Source organism: Bos grunniens, chromosome 26 (assembly GCF_055505025.1).
Source record: "Bos grunniens cultivar Pamir isolate PY7600 chromosome 26, Bosgru_T2T1.0, whole genome shotgun sequence".
NCBI lineage: Eukaryota > Metazoa > Chordata > Mammalia > Artiodactyla > Bovidae > Bos > Bos grunniens.
The window spans coordinates 51,482,935-51,499,256 of record NC_141190.1 but is presented as its reverse complement, the minus strand read 5'-3'; the positions used below and the strand labels follow the sequence as shown (position 1 = coordinate 51,499,256).

General features: G+C 58.7%; 1 protein-coding gene across 1 annotated transcript; it reads left to right on the top strand.

Annotated features, from left to right (window-relative positions):
* The first annotated feature begins 765 nt into the window (after window positions 1–765).
* Window positions 766–12,105, top strand: CALY (calcyon neuron specific vesicular protein). Its single transcript, XM_086379138.1, has 6 exons — window positions 766–893; window positions 8,757–8,899; window positions 9,255–9,368; window positions 10,035–10,148; window positions 11,014–11,378; window positions 11,770–12,105. Exons 2-5 carry the CDS (start codon window positions 8,777–8,779, stop codon window positions 11,350–11,352), a joined length of 690 nt encoding a protein of 229 aa, XP_086235264.1. The 5' UTR covers window positions 766–893; window positions 8,757–8,776; the 3' UTR covers window positions 11,353–11,378; window positions 11,770–12,105.
* The last annotated feature ends 4,217 nt before the right edge of the window (window positions 12,106–16,322 follow it).

The following is a 16,322-nucleotide window of genomic DNA, read 5'->3' as shown; positions in this document are numbered from 1 at the left end:
GACACACCTGGGAACTGCTGTGCGTCCCAGAGTCCAGAAAGACTGGACAGATAAAGCAGGGCACACACCGTGGGGCCCTTGTCAACAGCAGAATGGCTGACACAGCAGCGACATCCATCGTTGCTCAGCAGCTGTGAGCCTGAGCGTGGGGCCCGACCTGGTGTGGGCCCTGGCTGGGGGCCCCGGGACCACAGCCCTTGCTCACCTGCTCACTCGGCCAACCGGACGGTGTGTCCCCTCCACAGCCGGCCGTGTGCAGGCCCTGGGCCACAACGGCCACCCAGGACCACAGGCTTGTCCTGCAAAGCGCAGCCCAGGGACTTCAGACACTGAGGCCTGAGGAGGAGACCCTCTGGGTGGGTGGGGCCCAAACTAGCTGTGTCTGAGCCAAGCTGCCCAAAGCGGGCAAGAGGGCAAGTCTGCACCCGCCACCAGGCGGTGCCTGAATGCCTGACGTCCCGGGGTGGGGGGGAAGGTGGGGGGAGGCCGGCCAGGGTCTCTGTCTGCACCCCCTCACCCCACCTCCCACCCTGCCTGCAGTGCGAGTGTGTGAGGTATATGTGTGTGCAGTGTGTGTGAACGGCGTGTGCGTGATGTGTGTGTGAGGCATATGCATTCATATGTGAGGTGTGTGCATGGCTGGATGTGGGTGTGTGTCTGTGACAGGTTGGGGACGCGCTGCAGGCTCTGACGGGCACGCGCGGGCGGGTTCCGGCGGCTGCAGACCGGGGCGCCCCCTCCCCCAGCCTGCGTCTCCCGGGCAACAGCAGCCTCGGTCTGGGGCCAGGCCCCTCCCCCGCCCCGCCCCAGCGAAGAAGCGTCTGGAACCGCATCCTTCCTTCGCATCCTTGTCCTGCCGCCGCATCCTGCGCAGCTGCCCCGTGGAGACGCCTGTGAGCCTTTTCCGTTTCTTGTGGAGCAGGGTCTGGGGGTGGGGGTGTGGAGCCAAGTGTGTGCAGGGGTGTGCAAGTGCGTGGCGCAGGTATGCGTGGTTCGTGTGGGGGGGGAGTATGATGTGTGTGCAGGGGTCGCAGGTATACTGTGTGTGCATGGATGTGCGAGGTGCGTGTGCGCAGATACATTAAGTGTGAGTGTGCGAGGTGTATGTGCAGGGTGGAGGGGGCACTGCGGCGGACCCGCTAGCAGCTGGCCGAGCAGGGGTCCTCCACTTAGGGGCCCGGCTGACCCCAGGGCAGGTTGTTGTCAGGCTTCCGGGAGGATCCGGGAGCCCCCCGAGGGGGAGGCAGGTCCCTGCCTGGACTTTCGGAAGGGCCGTGTGTGCCCGGCACAGACCCGACGTGCTGCCGGATTCCTCAGTAGAGGGGGGCACCTTGGACCGCTGGGACATCAGCTCTCCCCACCGCTTGGTGACTGCAGCCCCCTCCCCGCCAGCCAGCTCCACCTCTGCGGGTCTGAGAGAGCCAGTGGGAGCCGGCGTCCGGAGGTGCGGATGGGGGCGCCGGTTCCAGGGCCCGTTCAGCTTGGTCTGGGGTGGGGGGCGCAGGAGGGGCTTCGGACCCACCGGGGCACAGAGAAGAGCCTCCAGCAGCGGCACGGGGTGGCGGTGGTGAGGCAGGCTGCGGGCAGGCGGGCGGCGTTCAAGAAGCCGAGGGGCAGTTCTCTGAACCACCTGCCGCAGGCTCGGGGGCCACAGGTGGCGGCTACTTGGGACGCCGAAGCCCGGTGCAGACCGGCTCCGCTCCCCGCCCCGCCTCGCCCGGGCCTCGGGCTGGACTGGCGCCCGCAGACCCCAGCCCTTGAATGGGCGGCCGAGCCCACCACCCGCCTGCAGGCCAGCGGACGGGAGAGCACCTGGGCCGGGGCCGCGGCGGGCAGGGGGCTCCGCGGGGCTCCAGCAGAGCGCGCAGCCCCCACGCTCCGCTGGCACACGCGCGCCGCGTGCGCACAGGACTCTCGTGCCCGCGCGGTGCGCACCGGCGCGCGCCTCCGGGTGACGCAGCATCCCAGAGTGGCGCATGTGAGCGAGTCTGTGACGCGGCCTGCAGCCGAGCTGCCTGGGGGCTGGCAGCTCCGGGTCTGTGCGCTCCCACCCACCCACCCGTCGGAGCGCGATCCCGGCCTCTCTGCTCATCCTGTGCCGGCTCCCCACGTCTCACAGAGACGCGCACTGCAGAGAGCGGGGAGCAGCTGATCCACTGCAGAAAGCGCAGTGACACCGCAAGGTGGAGGGAGGGGGCGGGTGGGAGCGGAGGGAAGACCCCTCCCGCTCCCCGGACAGACACCTCTGTCTGTCGTGTGAATGCGCCCAGCCAGCCCGCCCAGAGGGTCCACGTGATTCCGCCTGGGAAAGGAATGCTGGGGACCCGGCCTTCCCACGTGCCGCCCAGCCCTACCCCAGCATTCTGCCTGGGACCAGGCGCAGAGGTACATGGGTCCCCAAAGCTTCTTTTCTTCGTGAAGACGTGTCGTGGCCTGCCTGTCTCTGTTGCCGTGGAAACGCCAGATGATGTAACATGACGTCACGCTGATCAAAGGAGTTGGGGCTTAACGTTTGGCTGAAAGGGAACCCTGGGGCGTATCTCCCCTGGGGAGGGGCCTCCGGTGGGGCGAGGGGGAGACCTCGGCCATCCCCTGCCCAGAGGGCGAGGCCACCAACCTGAGATCGGCGGTCTGCAGGCATCCGGGTGCACCTCTGCCGTTCCGCGCAGCGTTCCTCAACCGCGCGCTGGGTGTGAGAGTGGCGAAGCATCTACTTCGTGCAGGCCCACAGTCCGGCCCCTCTGGATTCTGTCCTTCCCGCCCCTGCCACGCTCCCCTCAAGCCCTGGGCGCCCTGTCCTCACCTCGCACCTCCCTCCCCCGCCGGCCCCGGTTGTCCCCCCGCCCCTCTCGGGGCTTCTCATCTCTTCGCACTGGGTGCTCCTTGGCCGTCTCTGCTTCCTGGAGCGTGGATGTCACATAAGTGCTGTCCTGGTGGAGAATGACGGACGGATGACCCGCCCCCCTGCGGCAGGTGCCCAGGTGCTCGCACGTCATCCGCAGGCCAGCCCCGGCCAGACCTCGACGCACATCAAGAAGAGTACCCACCCGCTGCCTTGGGTGAATGGCAGTGGGGGCGCTTTGCTGGTCTGTACCGCCCAGGCGAGGCGCTCAGGGAAGGGCCCCGTTTCAAGACCCTAAGAAAATCCTCCTCTTCGGGCGCCTGGGGAGTCCACGGCTGGGCGACCCCTTTCCCAGCCCAGGCCGGGGGCTTCCCGCCCACCCCACAGTGGCCGCCGGAGCCTCCCTGTCCAGCGCCTCCCACTCGCCACCCTGCAGGTCTGTCTGTCTCTGCCGCCAGCAGGGGCTTCGCCTCTTCATTCCCGCCGGTCCGCCAGCACGGGAGCCCACAGCAAGGCCCGCACCGCGGAGTGAGAGCCGACGCCTGCCCCCGGGGGCACTGGCGCTGGTAGTGCGGTTACCTGTTACCCGAGAAGGGCCTCGCAGGACACAAGTGTGGGCGTTCCGAGGCTGAGCAGTCTTTGTGGGATGCGCCCCCACAGTGGTGGGAGGGGGCCACATTCAGAGTTCAGGGTGGACAGCGGCCCTTGGTTGTACCCTTTACCCCCACTCGGTCCTCGCGAGGAGGGGACAGCCAGCCATCAGTCCATGCTTTACGGGAGGGCGGGGGCCCAGTCCTAGATGAGGGCGCAGTGTGGGCGCCTCTGTGGCTGGCCCGCTGTCCCCGGGTTTTGTTTGTTTTTAACTTTTTCTGTTGTAAAATACAACGAACTCAGAAGAGGACGTGAAACAAAGGTGCAGCCTAATGTTCCTAAGTGAGCCCCAGGCATCCAGCATCCCGGCGAAGACAGGAAACCCCGCCGGCCCCAAAGGGCCCCTGGGGCTCTGCTGAGCCCAGAGCGGGCTGAGCGCGGAGGGTTCCTGAACAGGGCGGTGGTTTGCTTATTTCTGACCTTCCTAGTGCTTGGCTTCTTTTGGCCAAAGCTCTCCTGTGATTCAGGGCTGTTCCTGCCGGTTGCACGGTTCCTTCCCTTCACTCCATCGCAGGGATGAACGCTCTGTTTACGGGGTGCCCCGCGCAGAGCCAGCACCCTCGGCAGAGCACCGCCTCGGGGTTCAGGGCCCTCTGAAATCCTCCTTTGTCCGTTTTTCTCTTGGGCTGCCTGTGTTTCTTGACCACGTTGAGACGCTGTCTGTACTTTAGATGTCTGAGGCTTACTGGCTTCCTTGGGCTGCTGTGACAAGTCACCACAGCCTTCACTCACGCTTTCACAGCTCTGGAGGCGGATGTCAAGGTGTTGGCGGGGCGGAGCTCCCTCCCAGGCTCCAGGGGAGGCGACCCGGATCCCCGTCTCATCCAGCCCCCCAGGAGCCCCAGGGGTCTCTTGGCTTGTGGCCACCTCCCTCCAATAGCTGCCTCCATCTTCACATGGCCTCCTCCCTGTGTGTCTGTGTGCAGATTTTCCCCTGCTTATAAGGACACCAGTCACTGGATCAGGGTCCACCCTAATCCAGTATGAGCTCATCTGAACTTGATTAGATCTGCAGAGACCCTATTTCCAAAATCAGGTCACGTTCACATGTGCCCAAAGTAAGGACTTGGACTCATCCTGCCGTTGGACGAACAAGCCTTTGCCCTTTTGAGGAGCTGCAGATATCTGCTCCTAGCCCCAGTTTCGGTCTCTAGCCCTTGAAGGCTGTGTTCTGACCGGCAGAAGCTCACTGTAGTTAATTCACGGTGTTAGTTTCAGGTGTACAGCACAGTGCTTCGGTTAGACACACACGTCTATTCTTGTTTGGATTCTTTTCCATTATAGGTTATTACAAGACACTGAGTCGAGTTCCCTGTGCTATACAGTAGGTCCTTGTTGTCTGCATGCGTGCATGCTCAGTCACTTCAGTTCTGCCCTACCCTTTGAGACCCTATGGACTTAGCCTACCAGGCTCCTCTGTCCGTGGGATTCTCCAGGCCAGAATACTGGAGTGGGTTGCCGTGCCCTCCTCTGGGGGCATCTTCCCAACCCAGGGATCCAACCCACGTCTCATGCATCCTTGCAAACGGGTTCTTTACCACTGAGTCACCAGGGCAGCCCCCTTGTCGTTTACCTAGTCTATGTATCAGTTCAGTGCAGTCGCTCAGTCACGTCTGACTCTTGGTGACCCCATGGACAGCAGCACACCAGGCTTCCATGTCCATCACCAACTCCTGGAGCTTGCTCAATCTCATGTCCATTGAGTTGGTGATGCCATCCAACCATCTCATCCTCTTTCGTCACCTACTCCTGCCACCTTCAATCTTTCCCAGCATCAGGGTATTTTCCAATGAGTCAATTCTATGCATCAGGTGGCCAAAGTTTATAGATAGTAGTGTATATGTTGGAGAAGGCAATGGCAGCCCACTCCAGCACTCTTGCCTGGAAAATCCCATGGATGGAGGAGCCTGGTAGGCTGCAGTCCATGGGGTCGCTAAGAGTCGGACACGACTGAGCGACTTCACTTTCACTTTTCACTTTCATGCACTGGAGAAGGAAATGGCAACCCACTCCAGTGTTCTTGCCTTGAGAATCCCAGGGACTGGGGAGCCTGGTGGGCTGCTGTCTATGGGGTCGCACAGAGTCGGACACGACTGAAGCGACTTGGCAGCAGTGTATATGTTAATCCCAAATCCTAATGTATCTCCCCCTACCCCTGCTATAAGCAAGTTTGGTAACTATAAGTTTGTTATAAGCAGCTCTTAATCTTCAGTTCAGTTCAGTCGTGTCCAGCTCTTTGCAACCCCATGGACTGCAGCACGCCAGGCCTCCCTGTCCATCACCAACTCCCGGAGTTACTCAGACTCATGGCCATCGAGTTGGTGATGCCATCCAGCCATCTCATCCTCTGCTTTTAATTCCAATGCAGTTCTATTATCGATACTTCCTTTTGTGGTTAGTGCTTATTTCTGACACTGGAGGACTTTCCCTCCCTAAGACCAGGCAAGTATTCTGAATTATCTCCATGATGCTTTTCCATCTTGGCTTTTCCACCTGGAGTAGACTTTTCTGTGGTTGCAAGGTGGGGATTGGGTCCACTGTTTGCCACACGGATGCTGTGTATTGAAAGGTGGCTGTGCCCTTGCTTTGCAGGGACACCTCCTGACCCGTTGTGTGGGGTGTGTTCTCGGGCCTTCATGTACCATGCAGCGACACCACACGGCTGTGTGATGAGCTGGGCGCCTGGCAGACCAGACCCCCTTGGTCTTTCCCAAGCTGTCATGAGTGTCTTTGTCCCTCTACCTTCCGTATAAAATCACAAAGCTTGTCGAATTCACACACACACAAAATTTCATCTTGGGCTTTTGATTCGGATTTATTGACTCTGTACACTTTGGGGGGAAATGACATTTTTAAACATGGAACCTTCCAAAATCCATGACCATGTCCTTCCCATTTAAGGAGTTCAGGAGTTATTTGGTCCTAGTCATAATGTGTTGATGAAGGTTTCCTCTGTTTTTCCACAGGGAAGTCCTTCTAATGCCTTCTTAGACCTACTCCTGAACATCTGATTATTTCCAATATTTAATGGAATCTTTCAATAAGTTATATTCTAATTTTTTTGTCACTGATTCATAAAAACAGAATTGATTTCTGAATATCTTAAACTCATCAACTCTGCTTAACTCACTTTTAATCCGTGTAACTTTCCTGCAGATTCTTTTGGATTTTCTACGCACACAAGATGCTTTCTCTGTGACTAACGAGAGTATTACCTAATCTCCTCCAGGCCTTGTACCTCTTCTTTCTTTTTCCTACCCTACTGTTTGGATAGGACCTCTACTACCATGATTTATACAACTGATAATGAAGGGCCTTGTATCTCCCTCCCAATTTTTGTTTATTTTGTTTTTGGCTGCTTAGTTTCCTGACTTAGTTTGCTGAACTCCTGCATGGAAGCATGGCATCTTAACCACTGGACCCAACCAGTGGTCTAGAGAAGTCCCCAACCCAATTTTAAAAGCAGAGCTTTCTCTGATCACATTCAATAAGGTGTGCTGTAGAGTTTTTGTGGATAATCTTGATCAGATTAAGGAAGTTTTCTTCTCCCTACTGCTGCTGCTAAGTCGCTTCAGTCATGTCTGACTCTGTGCAATCCCATAGACGGCAGCCCACCAGGCTCCCCAGTCCCTGGGATTCTCCAGGCAAGAACACTGGAGTGGGTTGCCATTTCCTTCTCCAATGCATGAAAGTGAAAAGTGAAAGAGAAGTCTCTCAGTCGTGTCCAACTCTTAGTGACCCCATGGACTGCAGCCCACCAGGCTCCTCCGTCCATGAGATTTTCCAGGCAAGAGTACTAGAGTGGAGTGCCATTGCCTTCTCTGTTTCTTCTCCCGGTAGTGTGCTAATAGACTTTTTTCCACACTGCTTGTGGGATCTTAGGGATCTTAGTTCCTGACCAGGGATTTAACCCAGGTCCTCAGCAGTGAGAGCACAAAGTGCTAACCACTGGACCACAGGGGATTCGAAGAGGGTTTAAAATAGTAAATGTTGAATCTTATCAAATACATTTTCAGCTACTACTGAAATTGATCAGATGAATTTTCCTTTTTATTCTGTTCACGTGGTGAAACTACTGATTGCTTTTCAGATGCTAAATTCCAAAACACACCCAGCCTTCGTGTGTCTCACTAGGTCCCCTGTGCTCGCATTTTACCTGGGGCCTTGTACCTGGCATCGGCGGGTGGCACAGCCTTCTCCTCTCTCATGCCCTTCCCAAATGCTGAGACCAAGGTTGTTGGCCTCACAAGCTGGGGTAGGTGCCCTTGCTTCCTCTGGATGAGTTTCATAGGAAATTTGCATTATTTCCTCCTTAAGTGGTTGGAAAAATTCAGAGGTGATGCTCCTTGGGCCTGGAGTTGTTTGTCAGAAGATTTTAACAACAGATTTAATTTTTAATGGACTTGGGACTGTTTCTTTCTCCTTTGATTGACGGAGTATGTTTTGTGTTTCTCTTCTTTCAGTTGGAAGTCACTTGTTGTGTCCTTTTCTCAGTGGTCAGCCTAGAGGTGGAACTGTCTTGACCTCCCCAGGGGAGCTTTGCTCTCCTGTTCTCTCTGCCCACCATTCCTGCTCCTTTTGGGAGTCCCAGCCCCCCAGATGGCCCACTCCCATGCACCCTGTGACTCCCATGCTCCATAAAGCCAGAGCTTGGGTTTATTCACCAGCACCCTCTTTCTGGAGCTCTTCGTTACTTCCTGCATCTCCAGTAGGGTTGCCAGACAAAATATAGGACGCCCAGTTAAATTTGAATTTCAGGTAGACAATGAATAACTTTTTAGTATGTGTGTCCTGTACTACATATTACATGGATATGTTACGAAAAGCAAAAGCATCCACTGCTCATCTGAAATTCAGATCTGACCTGGTGTCCTGTACTTTGATTTGCTACGTCTGGCCTCCCGACTCACCAGGCTTCTGTCTGGGATTGCTTTCTGTTGGTTGCTACTCTTAGAATGTCTCCTGGAGCCGTGAGCCAGTGGAAGACTGAGGTGTGCGTGTCTGGGCAGTCACCAGTCAGAGGCATTATCACCTGCATGGCTGTGGGGCTCAGAGGGAGTCAGGTGGGCAGGAAGGGACGACAATCTTGTGGCCGGACTCACCCGGTTTGTCCTGAGGAGGTTGGCCTGGTTGCCCACGGCCTGTCCCAGCTCTGGTGTGAGGAGCATCAGGGCTAACCTGGGCCCTCTGGACAGGGCTAACCTGTCCAGCTGATGTGGGCATCTGTTGGGTGGCCAGTGACTCTGTGTATGCCTCTGGACAGGACAAGGAGTGCCATCCACCATGGTGAAGCTGAACTGCAGCTTCTCCGGGAAGACAGGCTCTGGGGATGGGGGTACCATGGACAGCGTCCCTCTGATCAGCCCCCTGGACGTCAGCCAGCTCCAGCCATCGTTTGCTGACCAGGTGAGGGGCCCTTCCCAGCCTGCCCTTGAAACAAAGGATGGTGGGCCAGGCAGCTTTACGAATGGCCTCCTCCAAGACAGTGCGTCCAGCAGAGGAAGGGCCAGGCTGAGCCCGCCATGTGACCCAGTCAGCTCCTCCAGCACCCTGAACCACCCTTTCCTTGGAGGGGCTCTTTCCATGGTCTGGCCAGGTCCTGGGCTGCCTCAGCCTCAGCAGACTTCCAGCATCTCTTTGGCCTCAGCTGGTAGCCACCAGAGCCCCGCCACTAGCACTCACACCGCAGGCCCGCTGACCTCTGGCCCCCTCCCTCCCAGCCCTCCTAGTTCAGGGCCCCCTGCATCGTCCCTTCCCACAGGTGGTCATTAAGACGCAGACGGAATACCAGCTGTCCTCCGGGGACCTGTCGACAAAGTTCTCCGACCTGGAGGGCCAGAAGCTGAGCGGCGGCCCGGAGGACGTGCGCAGCAGGGTAAGCACCCGGCCTGTCCCTGGGGGTCAGGGTGGGGGGCGGGGGCAGACAGGCACTGCCAGCTGTGGGCACCCAGACTCGGGGCTGGGTGGGTGGGCCGGGGCTCCTTGGTTAGCGTCCTGCTCTCAGGAGTTGGACAGGGAACCACCCCATCAGAGGTGGGGTCAGTCCTGGGCAGCACCAGGTTCCTGCCAGGGAGGCCACTGCCGTAAAGCCGGGGGGAGCCACTGCCCTCAGCGGAGCTCCTGCCCTGAGACGTGCTGCCTGCTCCTGCCCTGGACCATCCCCGGTGGGTCATCTGTGTCTCTTCCTCCGTGACTCCCAGGTTTCCCACATACGATGCAGAGTCACTTTTCCTGCTGTGTATCTGGCAAATGTGTTTTCCCTTCCATTTCTAGCTCTTTATTACTGACAGCTTTTATACTCTGTTGTTCAGTCACTAAGTCGTGTCTGACTCTTCGAGACCCGGAGGACTGGAGCCCGCCTGGCTCCTCTGTCCTCTACCATCTCCTGGCGTTCGCTCAGACTCATGAGTGATCTCTGGAGCCTTTCATGTTTCAGTGACAGATCTGCCCCTCCTTGTCCTCCTCTCTGAGAGGTCACTGCCCATCCCCGCCCCCAGCCCAGCCTCACCCTCCCCTCTCCCTCCGACCTGTCCACCCCCAGATGCCCACGGGCCGGATGATCGCCTTCACCATGGCGCTCATGGGCTGCCTCCTGATCATGTACAAGGCCATCTGGTACGACCAGTTCAGCTGCCCAGACGGCTTCCTGCTTCGGGTAAGGCCGGCGCGCTGGGCACCGGGGCTAGGAAGGGCTGTGGAGCCCCATGCCAGGGAGGGTCCCATGGGGAGTCCAGGGGAAGGACTGGCCTCCCCACCGCTGCCCTGAGTACCCACCCCCTGCCAACAAGAGGGCAACGGGTGTTCCTAGCTCTTTGGGAACATCACCTCCCAGGAACAGTCAAGTTTTACCTTTAGAAAAATTCAAAGAAAAGGTGTTTTAGCCAGAAGTTTTCTCTCCCTGTAATCCAAAACAGTGAAGCCTAAGGAAGGAGGTGGCGGTGGTGAGAGTTTTCCCTGCGCTTGGCAAGGGGCTCCCCTTCCTCCTTTTCCTCTCTCAGCTTTCCTCATAAGGAAATGACTTTTTTTAAAAAATCATTTTCAGTGTATTTTTTCTGAGACTCTTTAAGTTTTCAGCAGTTAAATCCTTCTCCTTTCCCCGTGGTTTCCAAGATGAAAATGCACCCCACAGTGGCCACCAATCCTCACTATACGTCCAGGGGTTCACCAGGCTGCTAACGCCCCGCACTCGCTGGGACACCCTGGGGACCCGCAGGATGCGGGCAGGACAGCCACCCGCCTTCTGTGGGGCGCTGGCTCTAGGTGGCGCCTTCAGTTCTGAATCGGAGGCCGCCCCTTGGTGACTTGAAGTTAGGGCAGAAATAAATGCATTTAGGGGCCCTGCCTCCAGTATTATCGAACTGCTCAAAAGCAGAAGGTGACCGCCCACCCGCGGGTGGCCCTGGAACATGCCTCCCGCATCCCGGCCGACCTGGCCTCCCGAGACCGGCGGCGCGGCGCTTCCCAACGCCCGCCGCCCCCCACGGCGCCCCGCTGGCGCCCCTGACCCGCCCTTCCCGCAGCACAAGATCTGCACCCCGCTGACCCTGGAGATGTACTACACCGAGCTGGACCCCGAGCACCACCGCAGCCTCCTGGCGGCCATCGGCGCCTACCCGGTGGGCCGCAAGCACGGCACGGAGACCCCCTGGCTGTCCGCGAGCTACCACGCCTTCAAGGAGGGGCCCAGGAAGGCGTCCAGGGCGCAAGCCCGCGCGGCGGCCGCGGCGGCGGTCACCGAGCCCTCCAGGAAGCCCACCGGGAAGCCCTCCGGGAAGCCCCCCGGGGACGCCTCGCTGCAGGAAGAGAAGGAGGCGGCGCAGAAGTTGGCGGGGAGCACGCCGCCTCCAGCCCCGCAGTGAGGGCCTCTGAGTCGCAGCCCCTCCGGGTAGGTGTGCCCCCGGACAGGGACCGGGGCCCCGGGGGACGCCGGCCCAGTCTGCTAGAGGCTTACCCAGGAATGCTCTCCGCCCTGGCGACCCGCGTGCGGGGCTGGGGCCGGGGGCAGGGACAGGGCGCGGGCGGGGTGGGGCGGGGACGCGGGGAGGGGATGTGGGCGGGGCGGGGACAGGGCGCGGGCGGGGCGGGGCGGGGACGGGGGGAGGGGATGTGGGCGGGGCGGGGACAGGGCGTGGGCGGGGCGGGGCGCAGCGTCGGGTGGCCGGGAGGCGGGAGAGCGGAGTTCAGCCTCGCGGTCCCCGCCCGCACGTGGGCGATGGGCTGCTCTTGCGCCCGCCCTGCCCGGCGCGCCTTCATCACTCCTCGCTCTGACTCCGCAGCGCCCCACGCCGCCCGCACCTGTGGCCGCCGTCGCCCGAAGCCGCACCCGCTGTGATCCCTGTGATCGTGCCCCTGCTGGCAGTTCCCTCTTGCTGCCGCCCCTCCTGCCCGGCGTGAGCCGTTAGTTCTGTCGCTTTTCTCTGAGTAAAGATTCCACCTGGTTTCCCCTGAGCATCCTCCGTCCTCGGCCTTTTTCCTGCCCCTTCCTTCGCCACCGATTCGGGCGCGCTCCTGCTTCGTGTACCGCACCCCATTTGGGCGCCCTCCCGCCTCGTGTCCCCTTTACCCCGGCTTTTCTTTAGAAAAAAAAAGCTTTAAAGCTCGACTTAAAAACATTTATTAATCTAGTAACCTTTGTATATTCCCTCACTTATTCCACAGTTAGTATGTCATTGTTATTGTTCAGTCGCTAAGTCGTGTCCGACTATGAGCCCAAGAATTGCAGCCCGGCAGGCTTCCCTGTCCATCACCATCTCCTAGAGCTGGCTGAAATTCATGTCCATTGAGTCGGTGATACCATCCAACCATCTCATCTTCCGTCGTCCCCTTCTCCTGCCTTCAATCTTTCCCAGCATCAGGATCTTTTCCAATGAGTCAGCTCTTGAGTCAGGAAGCCAAAGTTCTGGAGTTTCAACTTCAACATCAGTCCTTCCAGTGAATATTCTATTCAGAACTGATTTCCTGTAGGATAGACTGGTTGGATCTCCTTGCAGTCCAAGGGACTCTCAAGAGTCTCCAACACCACAGTTCAAAAGCATCAATTCTTTGGTGTTCAGCCTTCTTTATAGTCTTATCCATTTAGTATATTTAATCCCTCTGAACTTTTTAAGACGTTTCCCCAAAGAGACAAACTTCATTAATTAGATTTCCTAAGGATTTCAAACCCCAGGAATCTTCGGAACGTTTTAACAGCCTGCTTCTCAGGACACCGCCTAACACCACAAGGTCAGAATCAGATCTTAAACTGAAATTCCTTCACCTCCTAGAATTAAAACCCAAGGGTGTTGAGATGAAATTTAAACCATTTCAAATTAAAACAATTCACCTGTGCTATATCCTCTTAAGGCCTTCCTGGGTTTTCAGTAGCAAATATCGTGAACTGATGCTTCCCTCACCCCCTTGGGTGCACCTAAGCTGAGAGAGACACAACAGGGCCCCACCCTCCCTGCACATCCTGCAGGCTCCCTCAGCTCAACAGGCTCACTCGAGGGGACAGGCAGCACCCTGCTGGCTCCAGGACACGCTTCCAGGATGGACTCAGGCCAAGAGGGCTGTGGGTTCCGGCCTGCATCAGGGTGTGCGCTGGGACCCGGCTCGGGGTGGCCTGCCGGGCCCCCTGCGGTAGGCCCAGCCCGCAGTGCAGACTCCGCAGTAGAACAAGGCAGCCAGGACCGTCCCCTCCGCCGGCCTCCCCTGCCCCCCACGCTACGATGTGGTAGTGACCCTTCCAGGGTCCCGTGTGCACGTGTGCACACACTCACATGCACACATACAGTCGTCCCTTGGTTCTTCAGGGATTGGTTCCAGGACCCTAGTGAAGTCTGTGGGCACCAAAATTCAAGGATGCTCAAGTCCTTTATAGAAAATGGTGTAATATTGGCATGTAACCTACACACATCCCCCCGCTTACTTGAAATCATCCCTAGATTACTTATAATACCTAATACCATGTGAATACTATGTAGATAGTTGCCAGCTTGACAAATTCAAGTTTTGCTTTTTGGAACGTTCTAGAAATTTTTTTTTTTTTTTTGAGTATTTCTGATGGGGAATTGGTTTAATCCTCGGATGCAGAGCCCAAGGGTACACAGTCGCATGTACATAGGCACACGCTCACATGCCAACAGTGTGTGCACACGCACTCCCACCTCCCCCCCAGGCGTCAACAATGCAGCTCCCTACACACACACACACACACACACACACATCCTCCTTCCCCAGCTGGGGCAGAGGGTAGGGGCTGGCAGAGGGTCAGCGCCCTGGGGTGTTGGACGGGGACTCCCCGCAGAACGGCCTCCCAAACCTGCTGGCCAGCGGCCACATCCGCAGGTGGGATATCCCCCCTCGGGTTTCCTGCCACTCACCCTGCAGCCAGGACCATGAGGCAGGGACCTGGGCCAGCAGCAGGAGTTGGCTGCAGCCCTACCCTGGTGGTGTGGAGCTGTGCAGTCTCTGGGGCCAGCCCCTCGAAACTCAGTCTCCTTGTCTGTAAACTAGGACCTGGGCAAGCCTCCTCAAGTTGGGGCGCTGGAGCAGGGTCTGCCTGGGCACATGGGCCACTCGCTCTGGAGCCAGGCTTCCCAAGCCCCTAGGGTCACCCTGCCAGCTCCCAGCTCCAGGGTGCCTTTTGCACCCCGCCCCCAACAAAGGCATCCTGCAGGGGACCCCCCACCCCCGCTGCTGCTTGTCCTCACAGCAGCCCAGTCACCTGTGTGGACCCCCGCAGTGCCAGGCAGCCCAGCTGTCTTCTTGGCCAAGATGTCTCTCAGCTACGGCTGGACCCTGAGACCCGTGGGGACCGTCTAGAAAGGCAGCTTGGGACCTGCCCTCTCTGTCCCAGCTTCACCTGATGCCTCCAGGCCCCACCCAAGTCTCCCCCCTGGGATGGACCTCTGGGGAGAGGACCTGGTTCATGGCCTCGACCCAGTGCCCAGGACACCCAGAGCAGGTGCAGGACAGCCCTCTGCTGACTTCAGGCCGAAGCCCACCTCCCTGTCCCCTTGGGTGAAGATTATGGCAAGGACATCCCTGGTAAGGCTCACCCGACCCACAGGGCAGAGTTCAGCCAGGTGGAGGGTCAGTGGAGGGGCCTAGAAAACCTTGGGGAATATCAGGGGTCCTAAAAGCCCCTGGAGGATCCTATGGGGCCCAGGGACCTGATCACTCAGAGCCCCAGGTCACGACTGCTGAATCCAGGCCTGAGCTGGGATAAGGGGTCACAGGGTGTGGCCGCCTTCCTCTTTTGTCTCATGGGAAACCTCGGGGCCAAGGTGGGGGCCTCGGCAGAGTCTGCGGGGTGCACCCCAGCAGGTGGCATGCCAGACTGGTGACCAGCAGCCTTGTGAGGGGCTCCCAGCACTGGGCAAAGCCTCAGCGCCCCACTGCCTGTCACCTCACTGAGAGCTAGGCCCAGGCCCAGCAGAAGCACTTCCCAGGGCGTCTGCCCACAAAGATCCCTCACCTGCCCAGAGTGGGGGTCGGGGTGCTGTGCTGGGCACTGGGGGTCCTCTCCTCCTGCTTCCACCGTGAAGACTCCACTCCCGGGTGCCCCCCAGCCTCTAGCCACTGGTGCTGGTGGTGAGGCTGGGAGGCCACAGCAGGCAGTGTGACCCTGGGCAGCCCTGGATCCAGGCTGTGGCGAGGTGGGCAGGGGTCCTGGTATCCTGGAGCAGCAGGCCTGGGTCACGCAGCCCTGGAGTGGGGGGCTGTGTAGGAGGTCGACCATCCTGGGGGCCCCCAACACCCTGGAAACCAGGGGCACTCTCGGGGGACCCCTCCTCCAGGTCTAACACCCCCACACCTGATGCTGCCCCACCCCGACAGCGGGATCTGCGCGGGAACGGGGGTGGGGCGGTCAAGCCCCAAGAGCCCCATGGAGCCCCCAGGGCTGGCTACGGCAGGGCCTACCTGCCCCACACACCGTCCAAAAGTGGCTGGGATTTCCCACACGCCTGTGAGAGACCATTCCGTGGAATGGCTTGTTTAAACGTTTTCTCTTTCTTGTTGGACAAATGTGCTAATTCATGATGAAAAATCTCAGCCTCTTGAAGTGACAGACTACGCTTCTTTTTGCCTGTCTGCCATGGCTTGGCACTACAGGGTAGGAATGCCGTTGCCATCAGGACCCATAGGGCCAAGGGCATGCATACGTGTGCGTGTGTGCCCACAGTGGGGCCTCGGGCCCCTGCCCCCATCCCTGGCCCCGGCTCCCAGTGCTGCCGCCAAGAGTCCGGCACGAAAGGGCAACCATTTGCCCGGCTCTGTACCCAGGGCTTGTGCTCTCTGGTACAGACACCCTGGGCACTGAACGGACCCTCGGGCTGGTCAGGTGAGGCCAGTGTGGTCTGTGGGTGCCACCTGTGCAATCTAGGAGTCAGTTCTGGTCTGGAGCTGGTGTGATGGACATGTGCTGAGACTTTGCAGGGACAGAGGACCCAGTGGAGTTGTGGAGGGGGGGCGTCCCTGGAAGGCAGCAGGAGCCCCCACTGCTCCTTGAGGTTCCTTCTCCAACAGCGACCTCCAATGTGCAACAGCGACCTTGCCTTGGGCATCTGAGAGGCCAGGTGTTGGGACCCTCGGGGGTGGGGGGTGGGGTCCAGCTGCTTCACTGCTGTCCCCCTGGAATGTTCCAGTGCCGGGGTCCAGCCCCGGTGGATCCAGGGAATTCGAAGCAGGGACGGCGTCGGCGAGGATCAGGAAACAACTGCTTAATTAAACTTTAATTAAGGATATAAAGAGTAATAGAATAAGGATAGCTCAGTAGGAAAATTCAGTGAAGAGGCTGAACAATTCAGCCAGAAGGTAAGAGAAAGAACGACATGGTGAGACCAAG

Coding starts and splice junctions, on each gene's coding strand:
- CALY (XM_086379138.1), top strand. CDS start 8,777: ATGGTGAAGCTGAACTGCAGCTTCTCCGGGAAGACAGGCTCTGGGGAT. Junction 8,900..9,254: donor AGCCATCGTTTGCTGACCAG/GTGAGGGGCCCT, acceptor CCCTTCCCACAG/GTGGTCATTAAGACGCAGAC. Junction 9,369..10,034: donor CGGAGGACGTGCGCAGCAGG/GTAAGCACCCGG, acceptor GTCCACCCCCAG/ATGCCCACGGGCCGGATGAT.